At 41.5% G+C, this 20,717-nt stretch overlaps 1 protein-coding gene across 2 annotated transcripts in view; it reads left to right on the plus strand.

Annotated features, from left to right (window-relative positions):
- Positions 1-20,717, plus strand: part of LOC132396902 (phospholipase D1-like) — a 176,501-nt gene that overhangs the window by 58,582 nt on the left and 97,202 nt on the right. For both annotated transcript variants that reach the window (XM_059974974.1, XM_059974975.1), the window contains exons 2-3: positions 11,936-12,090; positions 18,929-19,062. In XM_059974974.1, coding sequence (XP_059830957.1) covers positions 11,970-12,090; positions 18,929-19,062 — 255 coding nt within the window. In that variant the 5' untranslated portion in view covers positions 11,936-11,969. The remainder of the gene's footprint in view (positions 1-11,935; positions 12,091-18,928; positions 19,063-20,717) is intronic.

Genomic DNA, 20,717 nt, shown 5'->3' on the forward strand with positions numbered 1-20,717 from the left:
TAGAGCCCAATGTCTAAACCGAGTAGCAGTCATCATTGGAATTCCCTTCCAGGGACTGGTGATCTGTCACTGGAGTAAACTTTTGTCCATAGAGGTAGTGGTGGAACTTCTTTATTCTCCATACTAGACTAAGGGCCTCTCGGTCGATCTGTGTGTAGTTACGTTCTGTGCTTGTCAGTGATCTTGAAGCAAACACAATTGGACCATCAGATCCATCTTTCATAGTGTGTGACAAAATGACTCCCAATGCCATTAGGAGAGGCATCATCTCTGTCTGATAGGCAGAGATGGATCATAATGGGTGAGCAGTTCATCGGATGTTATTAGTCTCTTTTTTTCCTTGAATACTTCTTCACCTCTCTCTGGTCATTCCCACTTTGCTCCTGCCTGTAACAATGGGTGCAGCACTGTAGCAATGTTTGGGAAAAACTGGTGGCAGTAGTTTACACGGCCCAAGTATGACCTAAGTTGTGACACATTTTCCAGTTTAGATGCCTGCGTCACTGCTTCACTCTTCTCTTGTGATGTATATAAGCCATGGCTGTCAATGCTGAGTCCATCATAGGACATTTCATTCTCGGAAAACTCACATGTCTCTCTTTGCACGCAGACCATACTCACTCAGCCTGGTAAGCAATTTACCAAGGTTCTGGGGGTGCTCTTCATCATTCTTGCCAATCACAATGATGTCAACAAGGTAACATTGTGTCCACTGCTCTTTGCCAAATTGCTAGAACTGATGCGACACCAAAGATGATTCTACTGGAACGGTTCCTTGTGAGTGTTGATTGTGAGAAACTCGGCTCCTCAATCTTCATTCGGCTTGTGACAAGTCCATCTTTGAAAACCTCTCCCCGCCTGCTAAAGATGCAAAAATGTCTTCTTTTCGTGGCAGTGGATACTGCACAGTATGCAGCCAGGTTGCTTCTCACCTTGAAATCCTCACAAATGCGAATGGCACCAGTCTTCCCTTTCTTGATCACCAGGACAGTGGGTGTGGCCCAATTGCTCCACTCAGCCTTGAAGAGAAAGCCAGGCACCTCCAAGCTCTGAAGTTCAGCATACTCTTTAGGACGTAGAGTGTAAGACACTGGATGCACTTTATGGAATCTCAGTGTTGCTGTTTCATCCAGTTCAATTCTGGCCTTTGTGCCTTTGAGTTTACCAATACCCTTCTCAAACACCTCATTAGCAGTAAGCAGTTGTGTTACCACTTGGTCTGCTGTTGCCTGCTGATGCCACACTGAGAGCTCTGTCAAGTGCCAGCCTAGTTGGATTCTTCTCAACCGTTCATATCCGAAAAGTGCTGGCCCTCCACTTTTCAAAACATAAAGCTCTAACTGTTGTGTTTGGCCTCCATACATCACATTTACTTTCAGTTTGCCTTTGGGAGATGCTCTTTTGCCCGTGTAAGTCTTTAGCATCATTGGGGTCTTCTCTAATGGTATCTTAGAAAACAGTCTGTTGTAGTCAGCCTCCGAAATTAGAGACAAAGCTGATCCCAGCTCCATTTTTAGTTTTACACTGGACGTATCGATTGTGATCCAACTGATTTTGTGATCTGCTTCAGTTGTACTATGCAGTTCTAGGCATGACAGTTCATCTTTGTCAGACTCTGTGTTGTCTGATTCTGTTTTACATTCGGTAACTTTATGCATTTGCTGAGTTTTGTGTTTGAGACCTTTCACTCGGTTGAGTCTGCCTTGCACACTCTCTCTCTCTGATGTTGTCTGTAACACTGCAGATGTTTTCTTTTAACCAGCAGTCATTTGCATCATGGGAGGATTTGCCACATTTTGTGCATTTCACATTCTAACCTCCTTTTCTGTATCTGGGGGTGGGGGATGTTGCTCCTTTTCTGTAGTTCTGCTACATCCTTTTCTCCAGTCTCTAACGATATTGCAGCGGTCAATCCCTGTTCTAAGATTAGGTCTCTTTCAGCCAGTAGCCTCTATTGAGTGCTTTGACTGCATGACTGTCACAGAAAGTTCATCTCCAAAAGTCACGATACTGGGAAAGATTGTGTAGTTCCCCGAATCCTGAGAACTTTCTACAGGGACACAATTGAGAGCACCCTGACCGGCTAGATCACTGCCCGGTATGGGAACTGTACCTCCCTCAATCGCAGGACTCTGCAGAGAGTGATGAGGACAGTCCAGTGCACCTGTAGTTGTGAACTTCCCATGATTCAGGACATTTACAAGGACAGGTGTGTAAAAAGGGCCCGTAGGATCATTGGGGACCCAAGCCAACCCAACCACAATCTATTCCAGCTGCTACCATCTGGGAAGCGGTACCGCAGCATGAAAGCCAGGACCGACAGGCTCCCGGACAGCTTCTTCCACCAGGCCACCAGACTGATGAGCTCACACTGAGTGTACTCTATATTACATTGACTGCTCTATTTATTATAAATTAATATGATTGCACATTTAGATGGAGATGTAACCTAAAGATTTTTACTCCCCATGTACGTGAAGCATGTAAGAAATAAAGTCAATTCAGTATTGAGAAATGCTTTCATCTTTTGACTGGTTCCTTTTGTAAAATCTAAATTTCTCAGCAATCGCCAATGGTTTAGAGCTCAAGTGACTTTATAAAATTGTAACAATTTTGTCGAATGTCTTGTTGCTGGCATTGCAGGGCTGACCAAGTTGCATAAGAGACTGTATGTTCTTGGGTCCATTAAGCTCGGAGACGTAGGGGCTTTGTTTCTCCGTGTTCACATGACAGTACAGTTCCACCCTCTCTATATGACTCCCAACCTTCATTAGTGCCATCAAATGCAACTGAAGCCATTGCCACGTTATTTTCACTTTAAGTTCAGTGTGTCTTTCACTGTTTGCTGCACGTTCCTCTGTTAGCATCTGTGACGGCTTTCTCGTATTGTTTCATCCCGTAACCGTCACTGCCGTTCAAGATATTTTCTGATATTCAGGTCGGTACTCATCACCGATTTATTGTGTCTGCCTAGAACTACATATCAGTTAAATAAAAGCACGCATGTGGAAGATGGCTTTGACTGGTGTAATCAAATTGGGGTGAGGGAGAGGGGAGAGAGAACAATGCGCATGCCTAGTCAACAGATCAATACGCAGTGCTGGGGTGGGGAGGGAGGTCATTGCTCTGAAAGAAATAGATCCATATATAACAGTGAGGGCTGCATTGTGCTGTGGGGATGTTTCACTGCAGCAGGCCCTGGAAGGCTTCTGAAGGTAGAGGGTAAAGTGAATGCAGCAAAATACAGGGAAATCCTGGAGGGAAAACCTGAAGCAGTCTACTAGAACTGCATCTTGGGAGAAGATTTATTTTCCTGCAAGGCAATGACCCCAAGCATAAAGCCAAAACTACGCAGGAATGGTTTAAAAACACAAAGTTAATGCCCTGGAGTGGCCAAGTCAGAGTCGAGATCTCAATCCAATTGAGAATTTGTGTCTGGATTTGAAAAGGGCTGTTCACTCACAATCCCCATGCAATCTGACAGAGTTTGAGCAGTTTTGTAAAGAAGAATGGGGACAATTGCAGTGTCCAGATGTGCAAAGCTGATAGAGACCTATCCACACAGACTCGAGGCTTAATTGCTGCCAAAGGTGCCGCTAGTAAATACTGACTTGAAGGGGGCGAATACTTATGCAATCAGTTATTTTGTGTTTGATAATAGTAATAAATATAGACCAATTTGTAGAAATTTATTCTCACTTTGACACGAAAGAGTCTTTTTCTGTTGATCAGTGTAAAAAAAAAGCCAAATTAAATCCCCTGTGATTCATAGTTGTAAAACAATAAAACATGAAAACATCCGGAGGGGGAGGGGTGGTGAATAATTTTTATTGGAACTGCATCTCCACCCTACCACCGTCGGTAATTATATAAAAATGCAATAAAGCATCGGAAAGTGAGTCTACAAGGAAAATAATAATTCTCCAGTGGTTTATCAGAGAGTATTTCTGGTTTAAGTTGGTGCTGGCGAAGTCCAGTGACTACTTATCAGAGGCAAACAAAACAAAGAATACAACAAAATACTTTTTACTAATACCACTTTTTCTGGTAAACGATCATCGCAAAAAATGAAGAGGCAAGTGGAGTTGAGGCAGAAGTGAGGAGAACGAGCGCGAGGCTGTATTGCGGCGAAGCTGAGGCAAGGTCCATCCACCACAACTGACAGCGAGTGAGGAAGGACCCACATGGACTGACTGATCGAAGTGCCAGGAAAAGTCCGTTACGGGCTGGAAAGATGCAGTGAGGTCCAAGGCCCAGCCTTGTATCGAATTGACAGGGCCTGGGTCTTTGAGCGAGAAATGATTCGATGTTTGGACAATTTAAATGCTGGGCCAGATGGATTGAAAACGTTGGGTGTCAGGACCAGCAATGAGTGTCAGGCCAGGCTGCCCCGTGATGTTTACTTGGCTCCGCATTGAACTGAGGCTGCGGCCTGCCTGGCTTTGCGTCTTTCATAGAACTTCAGTTCTGAATGCTATTTGCTTGCTTTTATTGTTTGCAATAGTTCTTTTGGTTTTCTTAGTTTTTGTAAGGAGACGAATCCCAAGGTCATGTCATGTGTACATACTTTGATAATTTATTGGCGTGTTCACCTGGCTTGGCAATTAGCTTGCAGACCAGTCATATCCTCAGTGTGCAGTTGTTGGTGTTTCTGTCTGGGAGAGATTACGTTTATATAGCGTCCCACTCCTCCCCCCTTCACTTTGCCTCAGTCCTGATTGGCTACCGCTTCAGTTGACCTTTGATTTCTATCAGCTCACGTTTCTTTAGCTCTTAGGGTTTGTAGATGGCATCGATTTCGATAAATTTGTTTATGGAGTCATCAGAAGAAAACCACGCTTCTGAAAATTCTCATACCTGCTTTGTGTTTGCCTGCACAGTTCCCAGTTAAAGTAGTGTCCTTCTCGGTCTCCATGTATCGAGATTGGCCACAGTGGATCACGACTCCGTATCGCCAGTCTGTGTTCCTGTAAATGAGTTGAGAGTTTATGTCCTGTCTGGCCGACGTAGTTCTTGTTGCAGTCTTCCCAGGTGGTCCTGTATACCACATAGCTTTTTTCTCAGTTGTCTTTACTGGTATCTCAGTTCTTGAGACAAGTTTGTGAGCGATTGTGATGCCATGAGGTTCGAGCAGTCGAGCTGTGATTTCTCAGATGTTCTTGATGTAGGGCAGGGTCATGTGTTTCACTGTGCATTGAGAAGCACGGGTCCCTTCTTATAACTCCAGAAACAAACATCGAATCCCTAAGAGCCAAAGAAATGCAAGCCAATGGAATTCAAAGGCCAACTGAAGGGTAGCCAACCAGGTGCCAGGGGAAGGAAGTGGGGGGGTGACTATATAATCGTAATCACTCCCAGAGAGAAATACCAGCAACTGTGCATCGAGGATGTCGCCTTGACTGGTGATGAAACGTCTGCAAGCTAATTGCCAAGCTCACCGAACAACGTAACATCAAACACTTCAACCCGCGCCACCAATATCCACCACCTTTGATAACAAACGTACTTTGAACTGTGAGAAAGTTGGCAGAAGGGAAAGGACTGTTGGAGGAGCTCAGAGAGCTAGCATGGATTCGATGAGCTGATTGGCCTCTTTCTCAGATGAGGAAACAAGTTTGGGCCTGCCTCGCAGATTTCGGTACCAGGGAGGCAGCATTGCCACCGGTAAACAAGGGTTTGTATTTAAAACAGGCCTCTGACGTTTGTTTTCAGCAATGCTTTTCTGTATTCAGTGACACCAAAGTCAGTAACATTCTGTATCCATGGTAACATTGATTGGCTCTCTTTGTTAAAAGTCTGTTTATTGAGAAGAAAACATTCCTGAAGATTGCCATTAATATATAGTGAGTGACATAACAAAAATAGAAAAGTGTTCGTTCAATTTCTACTTTAAAATTGACATTCTACACAATAGCGGTCAGAAAAGAGCACATTTCTAAAGTTGTTCAGTTACATATTGCAGGCATTTGTATGGTAAATGAAACCAGAAAATGCACCCAACTGAAAAAGTGAATTTATTATCAAAGTTTGTTTAGGTGACCATATATTACCCGGAGGTTCATTTTCTTGCTAACATTCACAAAGAAACACAATAGAATCAGTGAAAATCTGCTCACAAACACTAACAGCCTATGTGCAAAAGCAACACACACAGCTCAGCAGGTCAGGCAGTGTCTGGAAGACAAGTTATGCAATTACAAAATAGATATATATAAAATAGTAAAAAACCAAATAAATAGGTAATACATTCTGAGAACATGAATTGTCAAATCATTGAAAGTGAGTCCATTGGTTGTGGAATCCATCCAGAGTTGAGGTGAGTGAAGTTATCCACACTGTAGCCTGAAGGTTGAGCTGTTGCTGAAGCTGGTGGTGTGTGTCCTGAGGCTCCTGTAGCTCCTTCCTGATGGCAGCTGCAAGAAGAGAGCATGGCCTAGATGGTGGTGTCCCTGATGATGGATGCAGCTTTCCTGCTGAATGGTGGGAGGGGGCCACATGAAGGCAGTGGATGGTCTTGGGAGCATACATGGAAAGCAACAAAGACAAGACAGCGCTGTATTTCATTAGGAGTTTGAGGAGATTTGGTTTGTCACCTAATATACTCAAACTTCTACAGATGTACTGTGGAGAGTATTCTGACGGGGTGTATTACCATCTGGTACGGGGGGGGGGCTACTGCACAGGATTGAAAGAAGCTTCAAAAAGTTTTAAATTAGCCAGCTCCATCTTGGGTAATAGCCGCCATAGTATCCAAGACACCTTCAAGGAGCGGTGCCTCAGAAACGCGGCATCCGTTAAGGACCCCCAAACCCAGGTCATGCCCTCTTCTCATTCCTACCATCAGGAAGGAGGTGCAGAAGCCTGACGACACACACTCAACGATTCTCTGCCACCTGATTTCTGAATGGACATTGAATTCATGAGCACTAACTCACTATTTTAAAAATTATTTGTTTTTGTCCTATTTTTAATTTAACTATTATATATATATATTTTAAACTGTATTTGGTTTATTTTTCTCCATGATAACCCACGTCATACAACACAGCACATAATAATGATGATTATTTATTATTATTATGTCTTGTCTTTGTTGCTTTATATATATATCTATATGCTTCAGCTGCTCCCAAGACCATCCACTGCCTGCTGCCATGGTGTCATGTGGCCCTCCCCACCATTCAGCAGGAAAGCATATTCCATCATCAGGGACACAGAATAGTAATAGACTTTATCTGGAAATACACAGAGGACTGTGTGTCTCGCAAGACGATCTGGGTATTCCCTAACCAGAAGTCTTGGATGAATTATGAGGTCCAGTCCCTTTTGAAGGCTAGAGCTGTGGCTTTTAGGTCCGGAGATACCAGTTGCTACACAGAATCCAGGAGTGAACTCCAGAAAGCCATTAAGGGCACCAAGAGGCAATATCGAGCCAAGTTGGAAGCCCAGGCTAACCAGAGGGATGCCAATAGACTATGGCAGGGTCTAAATGAGATCACTGGGTGCAAAGAAAAGGCTGGGAATATCAATAACTGTAGCGCTTCCTGATGAACTTAAAGTATTCTATGCAAGATTCAAACAGAAGAGGAGCGTCCTGCCCCCTCTGGATGAACTGGACTTGGTGGCATCAAGATTCATCGTCACCGAGGAAGACGTTAGAAGAGCCTTCCTGAAGATAAATCCAAGGAAGGCTACAGGCCCAGATGGTGTCCCAGGATGGGTTCTCCGGGCCTGTGCAAGCGAGCTAGTTGGAGTGTTTGCTGACATCTTCAACTGCTCCCTGCTTCAGTCTAAGATCCCCTCGTGTTTTAAGAAGGCAACGATAATCCCGGTGCCAAAGAAAAGCAAGGTGGCATGCCTGAATGACTATCGACCTGTGGCTCTGACATCAATTGCTATGAAGTGCTTCGAGCGATTGGTTATGGCACACATCAACCATAGCCCACTGGTCAACCTCGACGCTTTGCAATTCGCCTACTGGAGCAACAGGTCAATGGCAGATGCCATCTCTCTGGCACTACATTCCTCCTTAGAACACCTGGAGAATAAAGATGCATATGTAAGGCTCCTTTTCATTGACTACAGCTCTGCCTTTAATACCATCATTCCAAATAAACTGATTCCTAAGCTCCGGAACCTGGGTCGTAGCACTCAGATCTGCAGCTGGATCTTCAACTTCCTCACAGACAGGACCCAGGCTGTAAAAATAGGGGACAAGCTGTCCTCTACAATCACTCTGAGCACTGGTGCCCCACGAGGCTGTTTACTCAGCCCCCTGCTGTACTGACTGTACACCCATGATTGTGTAACCAAGTTTCCATCGAACTCAATATATAAGTTTGCTGATGACACCACAATTGCAGGCCACACCTTGGTTAATGATGAGTCTTGAGTACAGAGAGGAAATTAAGAATCAGTGGTATGGTGCGAAGACAATAACCTATCCCTCAACGTCAGCAAGACGAAGGAATTGGCTGTTGACTTCAGAAGGACAGACTGTCCAAAAGCGGAAGAAGCTGCAGAAGATCGTGAATACAGCCCAGCACATCACACAAACCAATCTTCAATCCTTGGACTCACATTACACCGCACGCTGTCAGAGCAGTGCTGCCAGGATAATCAAGGACACGACCCACCCAGCCAACGCACTTTTTGTCCCTCTTCCCTCCGGGAGAAGGTTCAGGAGCATGAAGATATGTACAGCCAGATTTGGGAACAGTTTCTTTCCAACTGTGGTAAGACTGCTGAACAGATTCTGACCCGGATCTGGGACGTACCTTCCAAATATCCGGACCTGACTTGCACTACCTTACTTTCCCTTTTCTATTTTCTAATTATGCTTTATAATTTAAATTTTGATTATATTTACTTCAATTTGTACTTTAGACAGCGCAAATCGCAGAAACAAATATCACTGTGATGATTGTACATTCTAGTATCAATTGTTTGGTGACAATGAAGTATTTGTATGAGTGTACCTGCCTCAACCATTTTCTCTGGTAGTTCGTTCCATATAACGACCACCTTCTGGGTGAGCAATTTGCCTCTCGGTCCTGTTTAAATGTCTCTGCTCTCACCTTAAACCTATGCCCTCTTGATTCCCCAGCCCTGGGGGAAAGATTGAGTACATTCACCCCATCTACATGCCTCATGATTTTGTACACCTCCATAAGGAAGCATGGTAGCATAGTGGTTAGCATAATGCTTTACCGTACCAGTGACCCGGGTTCAATTCCCGCTGCTGCCTGTAAGAAGTTTGTACATTCTCCCCGTGACAGTGTGGGTCTCCTCCCACAATCCAAAGACGTACCAGTTGGTAGGTAAATAAGTCGTTGTGAATTGTCCTGTGATTAGGCTAGGGATAATTGTCCCGTGGGTTACAGGGCAGCGCGGCTCGAAGGGACGATTCTGCACTCTTTCTCAATTTATTGTTGTTATGATCTATCTGTTACACCGCTGGCGTTTAGGGCAACAATGAAGATTCTCCATCTCTGTCTGTCCTTGGCTTTGCAGAAGGTACTATAACTATTTTGTTTTGTCAGTCAGGGTTGTTAGCCTTAAGTTGAACCCCTGAACCTGGAGGACACTTAGTCTGGCCTCTACCCTTTGACCTGTTTGGCATGGGTGACCATACCAAGAGCCAAAGCATAAAGCCCTGACTCCAGCCAGTGTAATTCTCCAGGTCATTGAGGCATGCCAGCCTCCAAACCCTACAATGAGGTTGAGAACCTGGAGGCTCAATCCCTCCAAACCCTAAAATGAGGTTTTGGTAATCCTGGAAGGTCACACCCTACAATGAGGTTGTGGTCTTCCTGCAGAGTGAATCCCTCCAAACTCCGCCACCTCTACCACCAATCTTATAAACCTCTGTCAGATATACCCTCCGTGTCCTCCTCTCTAGAGGAAACCCAAGTTTATCCAGCTTCTCGTGATAGCACATGCTCTGTAAACCAGGCAGCATCCTGGTGAACCTCTTCTGCACCCTCTCCAAAAGCCTCAACAATCATCACAAAGTGGGGCTATCAGATTTGTGAAAGGTCAGTGAACACTATTTGTGTATCACACTATCTATTTTGTAACTTTTAGTAGTTTTTAAGTATGTGCTGTGTTGCTGCTACAAAAACAATGAATTTCATAACCACGCACACAAAATGGTGGAGGAGCTCAGCAGGTCAGGCAGCATCTATGGAAAGAATAAAGAGTTGACGTCTTGTGCCAAGATCTAGTCGACTGTCCATTTTCCTCCATAAGTGCTTGCTGACCTGCTGAGTTCCTCCTGCATTTTCATTGAACTTTAATCTTGAGGAAATCAAAACGAATTTATTATCAAAATACATGTATGCAACCCTGTGATTCATTTTCTTGTGGGCATTCACAGTAAACCATCTTCTCTTTGGCTGTCCATCGATTTTTCATGATGACTGAGGCCTGGGCAGGGTTGTATGGAAGACCAGCAGTTGCCCATGCTGCAAGTCTCCCCCCTGCACGCCACCGACGTTGTCCAAGGGAAAGGCACTAGGACCCATACAGCTTGGTACCGGTGTCATCGCAGAGCATTGTGTGGTTAACTGCCTTGCTCAAGGACACACACGCTGCCTCAGCTAAGGCTTGAACTAGCGACCTTCAGATCACTAGACCGATGCCTTAACCCAAGGGTCGGCAACCCGCGGCTCCAGAGCCGTATGCGGCTCTTTGATCTCTGTGCTGCGGCTCCCCATAGTTTGTTAGTTTTTGAAATGCAATTCGAAATTTGAAGATTATGGTGATCTTGTACAATCTAAAAACGTTGTGGCGACCCATTTCCTGGCACATCCGAACCGGCTCACAATTAGCCACCGTTCTGGCTAAGGGAGATAGCCTATGGGGGTTTGTGAGTACGTGTCTTTTGGAGCATCCGCGCCCACGGGGACGGGTTGAGGGAGGCTTTAAAGCAAGGCAGTTTAGTTAGAATAAAGTTACCTTTGACTGCAGTGTCTTTATTTTAGCGCTGCGTGTAGCACACCGCTACGTGTTTCTTATCGCTATTAATATACGTCACCACTGCCAATGCCTGACACCCGCCAGTGCGCGCTTTCTTTTAATTCTTCGATCCAAGGTAGGCTAACTATGGAGTAACCTTCAACCCAACGTCTTTTTTTCGGAGTTCAAAATGTTTTTGTTGCATGCAGAAATGTAATTTCGTTTTCTCTGCAGGAGTTCATCAATTTCATAAATGCAACACATTATAGTTTGTTTATACATAGCATAAAGGCAAAAAAAACCGTTGTATGCAGTGTTATTTCATATTAAATGTCAAACGGGTTTTGTGGCTCCCAGTGTTTTCTCTTCTGTGGGAAATGGGTCCATATTGGCTCTTTCAGTGGTAAACGTTGCCGACCCCTGCCTTAACCTCTTGGCCACATGCCACACTTCACGGTAAATAGAAAGAAACATAATAGAATCAATGAAAAACTACGCACAAGCAAAGACCGGCAACAACCAATGTGCAAAACAAAACACAAAATGTGCAAATACATAAACAGAAACAAAATAAATAATATCACTTTGAGAACATGAGATGTAGAGTCCTTAAAAGTCCATAGGTTGTGGAATCAGTTCAGAGTTGAGGAGAGTGAAGTTATCCATGCTGGTTCAGGAGCCTGATGGTTGAGGTGTAATAACTGTTCCTGAACCTGGTGGTATAGGACCCAAGGCTCTATTCCTTCCTGATAGAAGATGTGAGAAGGGAGCACAGCCTGGATGATGGATGCTGCTTTGCAGTGACAGCACTCCTTGTAGGAGGAGATCTGTAGAAACTCTTGTATCTGATTCTGATTGTTGTCTGTTCATCTCCAGAGGTGACACCGGTCCCCACAGTCATCCGTTTACTGACGTCTGCCCCTTTTCCACACACTGTATTGTAGTGTCGGAATGTGTCTTCTCTCTCTCTCCTCAGATCTTTGATGGATTGGGTGCCCCTGTCGTGAAGGATGTCTCAAGAGTTTATAAACTTAACAACCTTGGAGCCAGAGACGCCGCTGAGCCCAAGGGACCTGCAGCTGGATGCAGAATTAGATTATGTGGACCACGTCGAATGGGAGGAGAACACAGGTGACCTGGTCGTTTTTTTACACTGTGTTCAATGGTGTGATCAACCCGAGAGAGAGGCGATGAGTTAAAATAAGAACAAACGACACATTTGTTACACTGGGCAGTGCAGGGGGGAGAAGCACTAACTCAAATGAGTCCCTGGTTCTCTGAGCCTTCTCCCTTCCCCATTCTCTTTTTCTTTCTAAATTTTTTTATTAATATTAATAATATGGACTGAATACAGATGATATATTGATAAAGAAATTACCAACATACACATTCCATTACATATGAAAAAAAAAACATACATAATAGTTACAATATAAATGAGTTTACCAAGACATAAGCCATAAGATATATGTATGGACATAGTAAATCTAAATATTTCATAATGTATAATATAAAAAAAACAGAAAAAAGAAAGAAAAAAAAACAAAAAAAAAATTTATATAATGCAGAACTAACTAATCTAATCTAATAACTATAGCTAATAAGTAATATAAAAGAAAAAAAAAACAAACAAAAGAGAAGGAAAAAAAAAAAGTGGGCTGTTTATAATATCTCACAAAAATAAGTATTCATCAATGCCGTCACTTCCGGTCCTCTCAAAATCCATAAGCTAAAAGCTGGGAAATCAAATGTACTTGGCAAAGGGTCATATTACATCATATGAAAATGTTGAATAAATGGTCTCCATAACTTTTCAAATTTAATAGAAGTCTCAAAAGTACCACTTCTAATTTTTTCTAAATTTAAACATAACATAGTTTGAGAGAACCAATTAAATACAGTGGGAGGATCAATTTCTTTCCAATTCAACAATATAGATCTTCTAGCCATCAAAGTTAGAAATGCAATCATTCGACGGGCTGAAGAAGATAAATGCTGTGAATCTAACATTGGTAAACCAAAAATTGCGGTAATAGGATGAGGTTGTAAATCAATATTCAAAACCGCAGATATAATATCAAAAATATCTTTCCAATATTTCTCCAAAAATGAACACGACCAAAACATGTGAGTTAAAGACGCAATTTCAGAATGACATCTATCACAAATAGGAGTTATATGAGAGTAAAAATGAGCTAATTTATCCTTGGACATATGGGCCCTATGTACAACCTTAAATTGTATTAGTGAATGTTTGGCACATAACGATGATGTATTAACTAATTGAAGAATTCTATCCCAATTCTCACTAGAAATACTAAAACTAAGCTCTCTTTCCCAATCCTGTTTAGTCTTATAAAGGGGCTCTGAACGTATCTTCATAATTATATTATAAAGTTTTGAAATAAGCCCTTTTTGAAAAGGGTCTAATTCAAATAAACTCTCCAAAGTATCTGAAGGCACAAAATTTGGAAACGTAGAGAGTACAGAACTTAAAAAATGTCTAATCTGTAAATATCTAAAAAAATGAAATCTCGGCAAGTTATATCTGTTGGATAATTGTTCAAAAGACATGAAACAATTATCTAAAAATAAATCAGAAAATCTTAGTAATCCCTTAGTTTTCCAAGCTGAATAAGCTTGATCTATAATGGAAGGGTGAAAAAAAACAATTAGATACAATAGGACTATTTAAAACGAATTGAGTCAACCCAAAAAATCTCCGAAATTGAAACCATATACGCAATGTATGTTTAACTATCGGGTTGTCAATTCGTTTCGGCAATTTAGAAAGAGCAAAAGGGAGAGAAGTCCCTAAAATAGAACCCAAAGCATAAGCTGATACCGATTTAGTTTCTAAACTCACCCAACAAGGGCCAAAAGATCCACCCCCATCTTTCAACCAGCATAACAAATATCTAATATTAGCTGCCCAATAGTAAAATCTGAAATTAGGTAATGCTAACCCGCCTTCCTTTTTTGTCTTCTGTAAATATGTTTCACCTAACCTGGGATTTTTATACTGCCATATATATGAAGAAATTTTAGAGTCAACATTAGTAAAAAAAGATTTCGGGATAAAAATTGGTATCACTTGAAAAATATATAAAAACTTAGGTAAAATAACCATCTTAATAGCATTAATCCTGCCTATTAGAGATAGAGACAAAGGTGACCACCTAGTAAACAAACCTTTAATCTGATCAATTAAGGGTAAAAAATTAAATCCAAACAAATCTTTATGGTTCTTTGTGATTTTGATCCCTAAATAAGTAAAAGAGTCATTAACTAATTTAAAGGGTAAATTTCCATAAATTGGGACCCGTTTATTTAATGGAAACAATTCACTTTTATTAAGATTTAACTTATACCCAGAAAACTCACTAAATTGAGCCAATAATGATAAAACTGCTGGAATGGATTTCTCCGGGTTAGAAATGAATAGTAATAAATCATCTGCATACAAAGATAACTTATGAATATCTGTCCCACGATTAATACCCAAAATATCCTGTGATTGTCTGATGGCAATTGCCAAAGGTTCTAAGGCAATGTTAAATAGTAATGGACTAAGAGGACATCCCTGTCTAGTGCCCCGAAATAGGCGAAAAAAGGGAGATCTTTGATTATTGGTAAACACTGAGGCTACTGGAGTATGATAAATCAATTTAATCCATGATATAAATATCGGACTAAAATTAAACTTCTCCAACACATTAAATAAGTAAGGCCATTCAACTCTGTCAAATGTTTTCTCCGCATCTAATGAAATCACGCATTCTGAAGTATCATGTGAGGGAGTATAAACAATATTCAACAATCTCCTAATGTTAAAAAAAGAATAACGATTTTTAATAAAGCCAGTTTGATCATCTGAAATAATTTTGGGTAATACCTTCTCCAATCTAGATGCCAGTAACTTAGAAAAAATCTTGGAGTCTACATTCAATAAAGATATAGGTCTATAAGAAGCACAATTAGTAGGGTCTTTATCTTTCTTCAATATTAGAGAAATGGAAGCTTATAAAAAGATTGTGGCAAAATTCCCTAATCTAATGGCCTCCTCAAAAACCTTACCTAACCAAGGGGAAAGAGTAGCGGAAAAAAATTTTAAAAATTCAACTGTATAACCATCTGGACCCGGTGCTTTCCCAGAATTCATTGAGGAAATAGCCCCTTTAATTTCTACATCCGTAATAGGAGTATCCAATATCAAAAGATCATCAGATGATAACCTTGGAAAATTTAATTTCCCCAGAAAATCAGACATGGTATTATAATCTTGAGGAAATTCAGATTGATACAGGGAGGTATAGAAATCTTGAAATGCCTTATTTATCTCATCATGATTAACTGTCAGATTCCCATTCTGCTGACCAATCTTAGTGATTTGACGTTTAACCAGAGCATTCTTCAATTGACTAGCTAACAGTTTACCAGATTTATCACTATGTATATAAAAATCAGATTTAGTTTTCATTAATTGATTTTCAATCGAGGATGTAAGTAATAAACTATGTTCCATTTGAAGTTCAACCCTTTGTTTGTAAAGCTCCTTACTAGGAGCAATCGAATATTTCTTATCAATCTCTTTAATTTTATCAACCAATAAAAGAGTTTCCATCTTGATACGTTTCCTCAAACCAACAGAATAAGAAATAATCTGTCCACGTATATAAGCTTTAAAAGTGTCCCAAAGTGTTCCGTAGGAAATATCATCCGTAGAATTAGTTGAGAAGAAGAAGTCGATCTGCTCCTCCATAAATTTAATAAAGTCAGAGTCTTGCAACAAGGTAGAGTCAAATCGCCATTGTCTAGCATTAAAAGCTGTATCCGTAACTTTCATAGAAAGTAATAACGGAGCGTGATCAGAGATAGCTATAATATCATAGTTACAACCGATTACCAATGGAAAAAAACAAGAGTCTACAAAAAAATAATCAATTCTTGAATAAGAGTGATGAACATGTGAGAAAAAAGAAAACTCTTTGTCATTAGAATGCCGAAATCTCCAAACATCAAAAACTCCATTGTCAGTCAAAAAGGAGTTAATACAAGTGGCCGACTTATTAGGTAAAGTCTGAATAGATAAAGATTTATCCATCAGAGGATTTAAACAACAATTAAAGTCACCACCCATTATTAACTTATATTCGTTTAGATTGGGTAAAGAAGTAAATAAAGACTTAAAAAAGTCAGGACAATCCACATTTGGAGCATAAACATTAACCAAAGCAACCTTTTTATTACAAAGTAAACCCGTAATTAACAAAAATCTGCCATTCGGATCCGAAAAAATATCATGTTGAACAAATGAAATAGAGGAGTCAATAAAAATTGAAACTCCTTTTACTTTAGCATTCGAATTTGCATGATACTGTTGACCCCGCCAAAATCTAAAAAAACGAAATTTGTCCTCCCTCCTCACATGAGTTTCTTGTACAAAAATGATATGAGCATTAAGTCTTTGGAATACTTTGAAAATCTTCTTTCGTTTAATTGGATGATTTAAACCATTAGTATTCCAAGACACAAAATTAATGGTCTGAGCCATAATTCTATAATCAACCCTTTGGTATAGAAAGGGTTAACCAACTTATAAACTCATGCACCCGGAAGAGGAACAAAAATAGTGAGAAGACCCGGAAGTGACGACAACACAGACATATTTGAAGTTCAAAAACAGCCCGAATAAAAAAACTAACACAAACTGGTACAAAAAAAATAGAATTAGAAAACAGACCATCCCCCCACCCCCCGAGAAAAAGAGAAAAAGCCAAAATATGACTTAAAAAGAGAAAAAGTAAGACTAATCCTACCCCCATGTTAGCTGAAGAACACTCCATATAAAAAGGATATATATAAAATCACCCCGACTTTAAAAATAAAATCGCTTTAATAAAAACCATATTTCTAAGTATAGTTAGTTGTAAAAAGAATAAAAATATAATCACTAAAAACAATTATAACTCGGGCTCTGGCCCAGACAAAACAAAAAATATTTAAGCTAAGATAAGCAATGCTTTGTCTAGAAGAAACACGAAAAATATAAACATAATGCCATCTTAAGCAAAACCAAAAATCTTTTCCAAAAAACCACCATCTTAATCAAGGAAAAATTTACCTTCAAAGAATTAAAAATATACCTTCGAAGGAACAAAGTTAATAGACAAGTATGTAGTTAAATGATTAAAGTGTATAAGGCAAAAACAATTAACATGACGCAAACACACTTTAACTTGAGTATAAAGTGTAGGATGAACCTACACCAATAACCAGATTATAATTCTGGTTTAAGAGATCGAGAACCATCTTATACGATCAGAATCATTCATTTATTAAAGACTGGTGTCTGTAGCAGTAGGGAAGTTCTCCTCCAGATATTTTCTCACTTCTGAAGTTGAAAGGAAAATTTGTCGTGGAGCATTCGACGGAGAAATTCGAAGCTTCGCAGGGTATAGAAGCGCAGGTTTCAGACTTTTCTCATAACATTCAGCCATCAACGGTTTAAAAAGAAGCCTTCTTTTTAAAAGATCTGAACTAAAATCTTCGATCAGACGGAAGGAAAAATCTTTGATTTTAATCATTCCTAGTCGACGAGCTGCTCTTATAACTAGTTCTTTGTCATGTACATAATGGAACCGGACAATTATCACCGAAGGTTTGTCTGTAACACTCGGTGATCGACGCCGAATTCTATGTGCCCGATCCAATAAAGGAGGGTTATTCGGGAAAATTGTCGGAAACGCTTCTTTTAAAAGTTGAGCAAAATATTTCGAAGGGTCATCTTTTTCTATGCCGTCTGGAAGACCAAGTATACGTACGTTCTGTCTTCTGGAGCGATTCTCAAAATCGTCACTCTTGGCTTTAAGGGCTTCCATCAGCTTAATGGTCGAAATTAAATCCTGTTGCAGTTTTCCAATAGTCAAATCTCGCTTCCGAGCTTCTTCTTGCAGAGACGCAATAAGAGTTTGTTGCTGTTTAATTACTAAATCCCTCTTAACCATGTACTCTTGAAAAGCCTTTATATCTTCTTTAAAAAATTGTTGTAGTTCAGCAAATTTTTGATTCAAAACCTCCATAAACAATTCAAAAGTTAATGGTGTTTGTTGAGTCAGAGCCTGCTTTTTTCCGTTACCGTACGGATTACGTCCGGGATCCCGTCCCTTAGACCTGAGAGACATTTCTGTTTGCATATCATCAAAAGTTCACAACAAACGCTTAGCAGTAAATCCAAAAAAAAAGAATAAGGAAACTTTCGGTATAGGTAAAAATACGCTGAATAAGGGTGATCAAAGGTTAAAAAAAGTAAAAGTTATGGAGCGAATCCAAAACGGTACTCACTCCATGAGCGTCTCCAGCTGACTCCCCTTCCCCATTCTCATCTCTCTCACACTCCCTGAACGTCTCACCCTCTGCTGTCTCTCTGTCTCCTGCTTATCTCTTTCTGTCTGCCTCACCATCACTCTCAATCTTGCTACTTCTTTCTCCCTCTTTCCTCCCTTCCGTCCTTCAAACTTGCCCACCTCCCCTAACACTCCCTCCCTCCTCTCTTCACTCTGCCCTCTCTCCTTTTCCCACACCCTCTCACCCCTCAATATCCCCTCCTTCACTCTCTGCCTCTCTCCCCCTCTCTCCTCCTTTTCTGCCCTCTCTTCCCCACTTTCTTCCCTTTCTCCCCAGTTTCTCCTGCCTTCTCTCCTCCCTCTGCCCCCTATCCCCCTCCCCACCTTTTTCCATTTCTTCCCCCAAGCTCTCTTACCAACCCCGTCTCCCTCCTCCATCTCACCCCTGCCTCTGAGATAGGCGTGTGAGCGTGCAGAGAATGGAGGGATATGGGCATTGTGTAGGCACAAGGGATTAGTTTAGTTAAACACTTAATTACTAGTTCAATTAATTCAGCAAAACATTGCGGGCTGAGTGGCCTCTTCCAGTGCTATACTGGTCAATGTACTATGTTCATTTTCAGACACCCTGCCCAGCTCATTTCTGCTGGTGTATAACATAAAGCCGTTCAAGGAGAAGAACCGCCAGGTCTTCCTGAGAGGCGTACCTGTCACCGTCCATGTCGAAGGTATTGAGCGACATCTGCGAGGATTCAAGGTAGGGTTACCCCCGTCCGCCTCCATGGATTCACGCAGTCTTGTTCTAAGTTCTGAAGACAGCTGGTTCATTGACCGCTGAGCTTCTCTGTTGGTCGGGGATGACCATTGGGCATTGCACCTACGTGACGCACAGCCAGGGCAGTTCGATATGGAGAGCAAGCTCTTGCCCATGTGGCAGGCTACCCCTCTCCACACAGCTGAGAATAGACAATAGGTGCAGAAGTAGACCATTCGGCCCCTCGAGTCTGCACCGCCTTTCTGAGATCATGGCTGATCATTCACTATCAATACCCAGTCCCTGCCTTGTCCCCATATCCCTTGATTCCCCTATCCATCAGATATCTATCCAGCTCCTTCTTGAAAGCATCCAGAGAATTGGCCTCCACCGTCTTCCGAGGCAGTGCATTCCACACCTCCACAACTCTCTGGGAGAAGAAGCTCTTCCTCAACTCTGTTTTAAATAACTGACCTCTTATTCTCAATCCATGCCCTCTGGTACTGGACTCTCCCAACATCTGGAACATATTTCCTGCCTCAATCCTATCAAATCCTTTAATTATCTTAAACGTTTCAATCAGATCCCCTCTCAATCTCCTCAATTCCAGCGTGTACAAGCCCAATCTCTCCAATCTCTCTGCGTAAGACAGCCCTGCCATCCCAGGAATCAACCTAGTGAATCTACGCTGCACTTCCTCAATTGCCAGAATGTCCTTCCTTAAACCTGGAGACCAAAACTGTACACAATATTCCAGGTGTGGTCTCACCAGGGCCCTGTACAAATGCAAAAGAACATCCTTGCTCTTGTATTCAATTCCCCTTGTAACAAAGGCCAACATTCCATTTGCCCTCTTCACTGCCTGTTGCACTTGCTCATTCACCTTCATTGACTGGTGAACTAGGACTCCTAGGTCTCTTTGCATTTCTCCCTTACCGAACTCGACACCTAAAAAGACAATACTCTGCCCTCTTGTTCCAGCTTCCAAAGTGGATAACTTCACATTTATTCACATTGAATGACATCTGCCAAGTATCTGCCCACTCACTCAGCCTATCCAAGTCTCCCTGTATTCTCCTAACGTCCTCTTCGCATGTCACACTGCCACCCAGTTTAGTATCGTCAGCAAACTTGCTGATATAGTTTTCAATGCCCTCATCTAAATCATTGACATAAATCGTAAAGAGCTGTGGTCCCAATACAGAGCCCTGTGGTACCCCACTAGTCACCTCCAGCCAGTCTGAGAAACACCCATTCACTGCTACCCTTTGCTTTCTATCTGCCAACCAGTTTTCTATCCATGTTGAAACCCTGCCCCCAATGCCATGAGCTCTGATTTTACTCACCAATCTCCTATGTGGCACCTTATCGAATGCCTTCTGAAAATCTAGGTACACAACATCCACTGGCTTACCCTCGTCTAACATCCTTGTTACACCCTCAAAAAACTCCAACTGATTAGTCAAGCATGATTTGCCCTTGGTAAATCCATGCTGGCTCGGCCTAATCCTATTTCTGCCATCTAGATGTGCCACTATTTCGTCCTTAATAATGGACTCAAGCATCTTCCCCACGACTGACGTTAGGCTAACAGGGCGATAGTTCTCCGTTTTCTCCTTCCCTCCCTTCTTGAAAAGTGGGACAACATTAGCCACTCT

This window comes from Hypanus sabinus, chromosome 7 (genome assembly GCF_030144855.1).
Source record: "Hypanus sabinus isolate sHypSab1 chromosome 7, sHypSab1.hap1, whole genome shotgun sequence".
In the NCBI taxonomy this organism is placed as follows: Eukaryota; Metazoa; Chordata; class Chondrichthyes; order Myliobatiformes; family Dasyatidae; genus Hypanus; species Hypanus sabinus.